Source organism: Dermacentor silvarum, chromosome 8 (assembly GCF_013339745.2).
Source record: "Dermacentor silvarum isolate Dsil-2018 chromosome 8, BIME_Dsil_1.4, whole genome shotgun sequence".
NCBI lineage: Eukaryota > Metazoa > Arthropoda > Arachnida > Ixodida > Ixodidae > Dermacentor > Dermacentor silvarum.
In genome coordinates, this window is record NC_051161.1 from 27,604,751 (window position 1) to 27,616,845 (window position 12,095).

Below are 12,095 nucleotides of genomic sequence, written 5' to 3' on the forward strand. Positions count from 1 at the left end.
GATCATACACGACTGAGTTTCTGTGCTTTGTCACTTCGCGGAGTCGTGACAAGTGTATATGGACTCTACCACGTGCGCTGTTTCGCACCGCTGCAACATTCTGGGGAGGGGGGGGGGGGTTAAAAACTTTTTTGACCCCTCCCGTCGCATGGTAGTCTCCCGAATTTTCATATTGGGAGGTTGGCAGGTATGCATAAAATATTGGCAGTGGTCTCGTGTAGTGCTGTGTTGTGGACACATTTAGTCCCCAAAATCGTTATTTTCCGCTGGTTGTTTGTGCACCCATAAACTGCACAGTGTTGGCCTGTCGCCTTTTGATGAGTATTTGACATTATTTACAAGTGTCAGTCATTCTTGACACTAATAAACGGAAACATCGAAGGAAAGCTACCACTCCGCAATGCAAGCGCAAGGCAAGCTCACAGTCCAGACCGAACAGGCAACACTGACACATACTCTCTACGCCAGACTGTTGGAAGCGCCCTCGTGAAAACGTCTATACAGCGTGCGGCGACAATGTTATCGACCCTGGACTTCAAACTGAACATCACGGTGACGAAAACGGCAGAAATACGCCTGGAGTGTCCATATAATTGCTATCGCAATAAATACAGATTGAAATAGTTCTACGTATACCAGCACAGGGTTGACTGTAGCTCTCTTGGTCTGCGTTGACATATGGTGACCCAGAAATTACGTTACTGCATTGACTGGACCGCATAATTTGAGAACATTTTCTGCTATCATTATGAGCATCGGCGCGGGATATTTCGATCGTAGTGTCACTGATGTTTTCGGCTTTGCAGGAAAGCGCTGCCCTATTCCATATTCCATTATTCCACCAGAATTAAGATTTGCCTGCTCCAAACTGCTTCAGAATGATATTTTATCTGCTCCAAATTGTACCCGTCGCGGCGGCTCAGTCAGCTAAGACGTTGCGCTGCTAAGCACGAGTTCACGGGATCGAATCCCGGCCATGGCAGCCGCATGTCGATGGAGGCGAAATGCAAAAACACCTGTGTGCTTGCGTTGTAGTGCACATTAAAGAATCCCAGGTGGTCAAAATTAATCTGGAGCCCTCCACTGCGGCGTGCCTCATAATCAGAACTGGTTTTGGCATGTAAAAACCCAGAAAGAACAAGAATGCTCCAAATTGCTCCAAAATGAAATTTTGTCTGCTCCAAACTGCTCTAAAACGCTATTTCACTTGCTCCAAAAATTGCTAAGAAATGAATTTGATCAGTCCCACCACTGTGCCTATCACAGCTGTGGCATTTGTCACTGCCAATGAAGAGGCGAGTGGGAGCGTAGATAAGAATAGCGGACGCTAAGCAAGGATTTTAGAGGACAGCATTATCACTATCGGCTGCTGCCAAGATGCTACCCACATTGTCATAACATTGCTGGGAATACCAGTTGATACCAGAACCTACCTTCCCTTTTTCAATGGCGCCTGCCCCATATTGCTGAAGTTGAGTTTGAGGGTATCTAGAATGTACTCTTGTGTTCCCCTACATGTTGCTGACGATATAGTGCACTGATTGCCCCAAAACTCTCGAATATATGTGAGCAGTTGCATAGCACAGTCCTCTATTTTCTTTTTTTCTTCCCTCTCTTGGTGAATGAAATCATGTAAGATGTTTTCGCATTATGAATTAGTCGGAAATCTGTAATGTGCACTAATAGAGGCGTCTTGAAATTGTGATACTGTATAAATGAGTACAAAAGGTGATTCGTGAACTTGGCAAATTTTTGGCGTGTCATCTCTGCAGAATGCAAGGTGGAGGAATGTTCCTGAAAGGGAAAATTTGAGTGCCGTGCTACAGACAAGTGGATGACAATTTTCCGTTTCAGACAATGAAAGCCTGCCATAATGAAACGGAAAATTGTCATCCACTTGTCTGTAGCACGGCACTCAAATTTTTTTTTTTCACGTTTTACCTCAAATTAGCAAGAAGTTTGCTTCGTTAGAATGGGTAGTGCAGACTGCTCAATATCTCCTGACAATTTGTAACTGTTTTCTTTTCAGAGTATCCAACGCCTGATACACCACCGCCTACTCCACCTGACATGCCCAGATCTAGTGGAAACCGACCACCAGAAAGGTGTAGCGATGGAAGCACTACTACATCCGCTCTGGAACTAGCTGGCCTGCGTGTTCAGCTGCCTGCTGTCAGCACTCAATTCCCCCGTCGTCCTGATTACGGGATGGTTGGACGTCGCATTGATATAGTTGCAAATCATTTTGAAGTAGTGCTACCCACAGGGAACATGTACCACTACGACGTAGACATAGGCGTTCGCAAACAAGGGGGGAGTGTGCAGTCTGTGATATCAAAGGATTGCAAGCGTCGTGTCTTTATGCTTCTTGTGAAGCAACATGCCAAGCATTTAAAAGGCAACTTGCCTGCATTTGATGGCCAGAAAAACATGTATACTAGAAGTGCCCTTGGCTTTGAAAGGCAAACATTCACTGTCATTATGGAAGAAGAAGGTCGCTCAAAACCAGACGAGTTTGTGGTGAAGATACAGTTTGCAGCACAGCTAGATCTCAGTCTTATGCAACAGCTTTACAATGGTCAATCGAAGACGCCAGAAGTGCCAAAAGCTGTAGTGCAGGCTTTGGAAATTATCCTCCGGTATGGTCCATCTACCCTTCTTGCAGTTGTGGGCAGGTCTCTCTTCAGGCAACCTGTAGCCAATGCATCTCTTGGTGGTGGCCTTGAGCTGTGGCATGGCTTCCAGACTAGCCTGCGACCTGGACAATGGAAACCTTTTGTGAATGTTAACACAATGGTAACTGCATTTTTTGAGCCAGGGCCCCTAGTGGATCTTATGGGCAAGATATTAGGTGACCGGAGAGGTGACTTGGACATAAAGCAAGTTGTCAAACTGCAGGATGTCCAGATCCTCCAGCTGAACAAGAAGCTGAAAAGGTTGAAAGTGCACGTGACCCACTTGCCTTATCGCCGCAAGTATGTCATTGAAAAGTTGACTGCTGCTCCAGCGAGCCGGCTCACTTTTGGTGATCCTCCCATGACAGTTGCTCAGTACTTTGCTCAGAAGTATAGGCCACTGCGGTATCCAAACCTTCCATGTATTGAAGTTGGTTCCAAGAAAAACTACATTCCCGTGGAGGTTTGCGAGGTCATTCCCGGCCAACATTGCAAACGCAAGCTGGACGAGAACCAAACCAGCATGGTCGTTAGAAAGGCAGCTGTGCCTCCATCTGAGAGGTTTCGAAACATTGAAGAGGATGTCAAAAGCTGCATTGCTGCAAACAAGCCTTACTTGGATCACTTTGGCATCCGCATGAGTGCGAAGCCGGTGGCGCTTTCAGCCAGAGTGCTGCCCGCACCTGACGTAGTGTACAAAAATGAACAGCTGGCTCATCCTGCCAATGGCGCATGGGAGCTCCAGAACAAGCAGTTCATCCAAGCTGCCAGTATGACTGTCTGGACTATAGTGACCACTTGCAACCCTCGTTTCTGTCCTGAAGATGCGATTGACAATTTTGTGTCCATGATGAGGCAACATGGCACCGATCTAGGTATGACTGTAAAACCACCAGCTAAGATCACATATTGCAAGCCCAGTGCCGATCCTAAATGGGTGCTCTGCGAACAGAAAAAACAATTTCCAGACCTTCAGATTGTTTTCGTTATCCTCGCTGGCAATGGCAGAAATTCTCCATTTTACAGTCCGCTGAAAAATGTTGCAGAAACTGAACTTGGCATTGTGACACAGTGTGTTACAGACCAAAGTATCACAAAAAGATGCAACCGTGCAACAGTTCTCAACATCCTTCAGAAGGTTAACGCAAAGTTGGGTGGCATCAACAACACGATTCCACAAGAAGTAAAGACCATAGTTTTCAACCGCCCAGTCATTATAATGGGCGCTGATGTGACTCACCCGGCACCGACAGAAATGAACAAGCCTTCCATTGCAGCTGTTGTCGCAAGTGTGGACCGTTATGCATTCCGCTACATTGCCACTTTTCGCATCCAGAAGCAGAACACGGTAGCAAAAGCACGCATTGAAATCATTGAAGACATGAAAAACATTGCAAAGGACCTTCTTATGAGCTTCTACCAAATAAACAACAAAGTGAAACCTGAGAAGATCATCTTCTATCGAGATGGAGTCAGTGAGGGGCAGTTCAGCCAAGTCCAGCGGTATGAACTTGCTGCCTTGCGAGAAGCGTGCACAGCACTGGAGTCCAGCTATCAGCCTGGCATCACCTTTCTCACTGTGCAGAAAAGACACCAGACTCGCTTCATGCCAAGGAACAGGAATGATGGCAGCGGAAAGCATGGTAATGTGCCTCCAGGCACTGTCGTTGACACGGTTGTCACCCACCCTGTCGACTTTGACTTCTTTCTTTGCTCACACTTTGGTATCCAAGGCACCAGCCGCCCTGCCCACTACTATGTGCTCTGGGATGACAATGATTTCAAAGCGGACACGCTTCAGAAGCTCACGTATGGTCTCTGTCACACGTATGCCCGTTGCTCTCGATCAGTGTCCATTCCCACGCCAGTCTACTACGCCCACCATGCCACAAAGCGGGCGAAGTGCTATGTAGACGCTCGCACTGACTCTTCCGATTCTGGGAGCAGCTCTAGTGGTTCCATGCTACCGACTTCCATCCTCGATGATGCTGTTAAGATAGCAAAGCTGATGGAGAGGAAAATGTTTTTTATCTGAGGCTGGGTATGTCATACTGTGGCCCACTTCTCTCATATGAGACTACTTTGGTGCAGTGGCATCGCCAGGAATGTTTGGGTTAGCTGCTGCGATTGGCCTGTATGAGTGGGTATTTATTGCAATGTTCCTGTGCATTTAACCTGTACCTGTAATCTGTACTAGCTGGTTACTTGTTCTGGGAAGCAATTCTTGTGTTCAAAAGTATGAAAATGTGAAGTTAGCACGCTTCAAAAATTCTGCGATGTTTTTATTGTGCTACTGCTGCTTTGCACAGTCCATCATTGTGATCCTGTTGTTTATCTGAACGCCTGTTTTTCCTGATGATGTTCCTATCATGCATAATTTAACTACTTGTGATGCGTAATTTAACTATTTTTAACCACTGATGAAATTTTTAATTCCACCGGAAATCGTATGGACTATTTGATTTGGTATTGAATTTGATTTCACAGCATAGATGTGTTTAGTGGTATGGTGACCAATACTTACTGGCATGTTTTGTTGTTGGCTTCACATCAATTCAATTGTCAGTTGAAGTTGTGAGTTCTAGTTTTTGCTCTTGGATTTTATTGCTGCATCCACTAAGCTCTTTTTTTTTTTTGGATCGTGATACTAATGCAATGTACGTGCACAGAGTGCAATAAATTTTCATTATAGGAACAATACAGTGTGTACATGTCTCATTCATGTCCGTTGTATAGCCAAGCATCTCTCGTTACAAAGCTAGTAACTAAACAGCTGAAAGTCCATTTTCCAGTTGTTCACCATTATTAAAGGACAAAGCAAGCTTTGTATTACTATTATTTGGTTTGAAAACGTGTGCAATTACCCGCCGCGGTGGCTTAGTCAGCTAAGGCGTTGCGCTGCTGAGCACGAGATCGCGGGATCGAATCCCGGCCGCGGCGGCCGCATTTCGATGGAGGCGAAATGCAAAAACGCCCGTGTGCTTGCGTTGTAGTGACGTTAAAGAACCCCAAGTGGTCAAAATTAATCTGGAGCCCTTATAATCAGAACTGCTGGTTGTGGCACGTAAAACCCCAGAAAGAAGAAACGTGTGCAATTGAAAGAACTAGGTTGGTCACTGGGAGGGGCACAACACCACCCTGTTCAAGAAAAAAAAATTAAAGAAGGGTGAAAGGCGAAGCATCAATTGCGATAGCAAATTAGTAGAGAGCTATTCGGAGTAGGGATAGTAGCTTTATCCTCTGCATAAACTTGGACACATTCGCTTACTAACTGAATTAACTAGCGTGGTGTCAGCGCGCACAAGCAAACATGAATAAATCACACTCAATGACCGCAGACGACGACTGTCAAAACGCTGGCAGCAAGCGCAGCCGCCGCAGCGAGCGAAGGTTCGTGCGGTCTATCGCTTCAACGGAAACTGAGCGGCGAATGCACAGCGCATACAAAGGTCAGAGCCGTGTGGAAATCGCTTTTAAGAGACGGTGCGGGCGACCGCCACAGCCGGGCAAAGTACAAGCGCGGTTGGCACAGTAGAAGCTGTCGCCCCTCCCTCCCGCGCTGCCTTCCCTCTTTCGCGTGGGAGATTGAGTGGCCAGTTCCCCTTGCGCCCGGTTGCAAGATACGCATTTGATGCCGCAGCACAGCGTCGCCCCGCCTCCCTCCCATACCCCCACGGCCATTCGCGCGACGGAAGTCGCGTTTGCTTTCCGCCGTGCGTTCGCTCTCCGTGATAGCGCGCGTCCCTCGCGCGCTTTCACTCGCGCATACGGCGCGCGGCGACGATTTTGTCACCCTTGGACTTTATACGGAACGTCACAGCGACGCCGACGGCAGAAATCCGGTTGAAGTGTCCATATAATTGCTATCCCAATAAAACAAAGACGCAGTGAACATGGTTTTGCAAAGATGCGCATCCATTGGGATACAGGCATTCGAGGGTCATACACCATAGTTGAAAAAGACTGGTCCCTTAGCAGTGATGTTCACTGTGGAAGGCAAGCAGGACACTCCGATATCAGGTGCTCAAATGTCTCAGAGGAACCACATTACCTGCTGTTCACAAGTTTTGTAGGCGAGTATTGGCCTAGTGCAAAACTGATGGCAGTACTGCTGTGATGTAGTCTGCCATTCTGTGGCTGAAATAGCTGCATTTCTGATTTTGTGCTCCTGCTCTCGTTGCGTACTCGAGCAACATCGCACTCCAATTACTGTATACTTTTTGCAGTGTTAATTGTGTTTTGAGGCAAACAAGCATTAAAATGCTTCTTCCATAAAAATTTGCCATCACGGTCAAGGACACGATCTCATACTAGGTCACGAAACCTAGCGCGCTAAGTACGGTAAACTAGGTTAGTCTCGGCTTTGGAACAGAAGCTCAAACTGATACCTGAAGTGCAGAACGGCATATTGACTGTGCTACAGCGTACATAGTGGTGGGAATGCTACTATATTCCGTTAAAAGCTGCTACATGCATGCTACAAACGAGAAACTGCTCCAAGACAAGCCATGCCATGCAATCTTGGAGGCCACTGCAAAGAGGAGTTGCGGTCAGTGCCAGGTGGCGGTTGCCACCACCCTACACAGAGGTGCCCCTCGTCTCCTGCCATTAATAAAGCTGAACGAGCTGAAGAGTCACTGAGTTAATCCAATCCAGTGCACGCTCACGTATGTTTTCAGTCTGCCATTAGGAAACTATGCAGCATATTCGCGGGTTTTGCTTAGTTTGGGATGAAGTATTGTTGGGCCTAGTAGTGCGCGCACTGGCCATTCTGCGTTGGTGTGTTACGTATTGCACATTGTACACTTTCAAATGTTGCCTGTGGCAGATTGCGTTGGTCTATACTCGCAGAGACGGACATTACTTGCAGAAAAAATCGAAATGCATAATCAATTTATTACAAAACTTCACTAATTTAATTTTAACTAATTACCTTATGGCCAATATTGCAATTTACAAATTCTAGCCGTGGAGTTCGCATGGCGGATCCACTTGGAACGAATTCTCAGGAAGACTCGTAGTTTCGAGATATTAATTCCCGGACTTAGCGGAGAAATGCATTGACATTCCAGTTCTGTGCTTCAATGCATAAAATGACATTTTATTAAGAAAGTAACTGGAACGCCTATGCATTTCTCCGCAAAGTTCGGGAATTAATATCTCGAAACAACGTCTCATCCTGAGAATAAGGTAATTAGTCAAAACTAAATTAGTGAATTTTTGTTAATTAGTCGATTATTCATTTCAATTTTTTTTTTCAATTAATGTCCGCCTCTTCGAGTAGACCAGCTCATGAGCTAGGATGGTGCTATCTGCCACAGGCAACCTTTAAAAATGTTTGAAAGTGTTCGCTGAAACATCCTGTATATATCAGTGAAGCGTTGACAGGATCCGGCAGTGAAACAGGTCAAAGAATGGAAACACGTAGGAAAAATAGCAGGAACAGTGCGACAATGCCTGCTTTCCTGTTTTTACTCATGCCATATCAACCAATTAATAGTACTTACATCATTATCGAAAAATTTGATAGTTACAATTGCCCCGCGCAAGGTACTACTAGCAATAAAATCCTCCAGATCTTGTCGAATGGGTGCCGCAGTGCTACAGCTTAGCTGCCGAGGAGGGGCCGAGCCCCTCCTTAAATATTGGAGGGGCTCTGAGCTGAGCCCCTCCTAACGCTCCTAACGCAGTGGAGTTGTAGCTCTCCCATTTTACCAGCCAGAAGACTTTAGACCTAAAACAAAATTGCTTGAATGACCACCCTGCATACCACGTGACTGCATAGTTGTCGGGTTTTTTTTTTTTTTTTTTTTTTTTTTGGGGGGGGGGGGCGGCTTGCTCTACTGCTAAGGATGCGCATTTTCTTTTTTGAGCGAGCAGGTTGACAGTGTAGCCACGTGAGTTCGTGAGTGGTCGCGTGCGCGCTGATGTGCGCTGGTACCCTGGCCCCATTTTTGACGTGCAGGAACAGTGTCCGGCACACAATCATTCAGAATCATCATTGTTGACTGCTACAAAAGGTCATTTTTGTAGCTACAATACCAGCTCCAAAGTACACTTGGCCATTCCCATCACCGAGCATAGGAAAGCACGAATTTCACATTTTGCTCGTCATTTCGTGCTTCATAACTAAGATGCAGTTGACGAGAAAAATGACTTTCACTGAAAATCTGAGGCAGTACCTCCTCTCCGGACTTGGGTGCGAGTACAAACGCACGCACTGCAGCTCAGTAGCGCACCCAGGATCTCTGCCGGGGGGGGGGGGGGGGGTTGAATTTTGTGGGGGGGGGGGGGGGGGGGAGCAAGCACTCTGCATAATATGCAATTTTCTTGCTTTAGCCAGAGGTATTCAATAGCAAATAAATAAAATAAAAGTTAAGAGTGAATGAATAAATACAAGACAGTGATAGAGTGCTTTTGTTAATCATGAAAATTCGACCTCAAGCCACCTCCTGAATTGTAATGACAATGTGAACAAGCACTGAATGTACACGTTGGGCTGGTGGAGCTGGACGCGTGGGGGGGGGGGGTTACAACACCCGAAACAACCCCCCCCCTCTCCCCCCCCCCCGTCGGTGCGCCACTGCTGCAGCTGGTGCAGTGCTTTTGCAGGGGCTTGCGCGTAAGTACAGCACTCTAATTATGGTGATGCTCGGGACTGTCTCGTTTGAAAGGATTATTGCAGGCCGATGATCTCGCGTCGCCGCTTCTACTCCGGCCGCACGCGTCTTGGAGGTAATCTGCGCTGGGTTCGAAGGCTGGCCGACGCGAGACAGCTGATGGCTTCGTGTGCGCTTGTGTTCTCGTGTGCCAGATTCGCGTTCAAGCAAGAGGCAGCACGAATGGAAATTTGCTCACCGCTGTTGCCGCTCTTCACGCAGCGTTCTGACAGCGAGTGTGTGCGGTCATCGAGTGAGATGCGTTCATGTTTGTTCGTGCGCGCGACACCATGCTTGTTAATTTAGTAAGTGAATGTTTACTTTCTGGTATTGAAACCCTCTCGTTATATCAAACTGATAATGTACTATCCTTTAATGTCACTTGTTGGAGTTCATTTTTATTTTGCATATTCGTTAAATGAGAAAAAATATTCATCTAAGTGAAAGAAGCACAATGTGTCGGATAAGCGTGGGACTAGACACTTGACCACAAATCTGCATTCACAGTTTATTCGCCCTTTCTGAGCCGTATACGCATATTTGCAACATGCTCGGCCATTTAAGTGCTGACCAGTCGCGCTAAAGGGGTCCTGAAACACTTATCGAAGTCGAGAAATGCATTTGACAATAAAATACACAATTTCAGAAATGCTTTGCAGCAAAAAGTGCTTCAAGGCGTGCAACAGAAATGGAGGGTTTGGCAATGAAAGATTGCGTTTGATCACCTTCGTGATACTTCCAGTCCATCAATGCTTTGCACTGGGGAGGCTACGGCGCAATGGGGCGTATCCAATAACGCTCCGCCTAGTGAACGTCACCGTGGCGCATAGTTCAAATTTGATTTTGGATGTTCACATAGACGCCACAACTTCCGATTTTGGCGTCTACAACACGCTGAACTCGGAGGCTATCCCTCAAATTACGGTTCACGGTGTCTCATCCATTTGCTGTGCTACAATTTACTGGATAGCTACGCGCGGCTAGTCTCGCACCGAGTGACATGAGTAGCACACTTCCTTTTGTTTCATAATATGCGAGTACTGAAATAGTTATTGTTGCTCGAGTCAACGTTAGAGAAAGAAATATCATGGGGAATCATTCCGTGTCGGCCCTTACACAGCTCATCGCCGCCTGATAAGTGCCACTGTACGTTCATTTTCTTTTTGTTCACTGATGGTTCAGTTTTGGAAGTGGCAGCCATGCCTCTGATGCTTGTGCACAGCTGACTCAGCAAGGGACGCTGCAAGGCAGTAGTTACACGAGTTTACCTTTAACGCTTGAATTTGAGCAGCCAACGGCTGAACAGGCGACCATGGTTTTGCTAGGCGCCTGCAACCGGGTAATCTTCGAGTGTGACAAAGCCGGACTGCGAGCGCATCAATAGGCTTCAACGGCGAAGCGGTGGCGGCGGCTACGCTTCCTCGAACCGGAAACAGCGAGCAGACGGCGCATCCCAGAATCCCTCGCTCTTTTACGGGTCACCTATTGGGCCAGAAAGTTGGGCATAAAATGTGGCAGCCGAATAGAATACGTTCAATAAAGAATTGGGGAAAATATACCCACTCCTGACTTTTCTTCACATTTCGAAGCATATCTGTCGCAATTACGATGGTTATATTTGATGGCTCTACAGAAGGCTCTTCTTTCACACAAATATAACTAAAACATTGAATTGAATAATGTATTGACGGTATAGAATACTATGTGGAAGTAATTTCGCATTAGGAAAAATGCCATCGAATTGGATATCAGTGGCAACAGATCTTGCTGATGGGAATCGGAAGTATACATCGCAGATGCGCACACAGTTGATCCGATGGTAAGCCTTCTTCTGTGTGCTTCACACACCATGTCTCGAAATGAGATAGATCTTCAAGCTCACAAAAAGAAGTACTCGGATGTGGAGCTCTCACCGTAAGCGAACTCCATGCTATCATGGCACGGCCCGTCGTCGCACGTAAAGACTTATGTGCGCGCTTTGCTTTCATTCTGGGAAATCGCGCTCACAGCATATTTTCTGTCGGTAATGTCCGCCAGTCTAGATGAAGGCCTATATTTCTTTTTCAGTTAACAGAGAGAAAGACAATAAGCGTTTATTATTGGTCCCAAATGACCGGGCCTTGAATACTTACTCATCTTCGTCGATCCTTAGGAATTTCCGAAACCACTGAACCACGAATTCCACTGAGAAAAAGCGAGAGTCATCTGGTTCATCAACATATATATATATATATATATATATATATATATATATATATATATATATAGGACGTTAGCGCACTAACAATTCCAGAAGACGCGTGCGCTTTGAGCAGCCCACGGAACTCGTTGGCGAAGGCGTGAAAGACAAAACTACTCGAGCGGAGCCGCCCTGTGGGGGAAAAAAGAAAAGATAGTTTTTGCTTGTGCACTTTCGTCTGCCACAAGTTGCACGTAAATGACCGTCGTTCCGCAATGTCTGGTGCGCCGAGCAGCGAGTGATGCCGAATCGAAGACCGTCACGGAACTGTGGCTTCGCCTTCCAGAGAACAAAGGATCCAAGTGCATAGCCACTGTCGCGCGTACGAAGAATTGTGTGGTTGGACGAGGAAGCGGGTCAGCCGAGACGCCGTCGGTGGCGGCGAACTGTCCGAACAAGACACGTCTTGGGCCGAACAGCACGGACCTGCAGCGCGTGTGCAGCAGCTCCAGGACGTCGTCGACGACGCCTAGCTCAACCGTTCGACATGCTGGTGCGTACGCAGGGCTCCGCGTTTGAGGC

At 46.8% G+C, this 12,095-nt stretch overlaps 1 protein-coding gene across 3 annotated transcripts in view; it reads left to right on the plus strand.

The window, feature by feature from the left end:
- LOC119460889 (protein argonaute-2-like) overlaps positions 1-5,373 on the plus strand; it is a 47,758-nt gene extending 42,385 nt beyond the window's left edge. For 2 of the 3 annotated variants that reach the window (XM_049672462.1, XM_037722004.2), the window contains exon 3: positions 2,030-5,373. In XM_049672462.1, the coding sequence (XP_049528419.1) occupies positions 2,030-4,710 (2,681 nt within the window). In that variant the 3' untranslated portion in view covers positions 4,711-5,373. The remainder of the gene's footprint in view (positions 1-2,029) is intronic. The other variant, XM_049672463.1, reaches the window with a different exon arrangement.
- Positions 5,374-12,095: the final 6,722 nt, after the last annotated feature.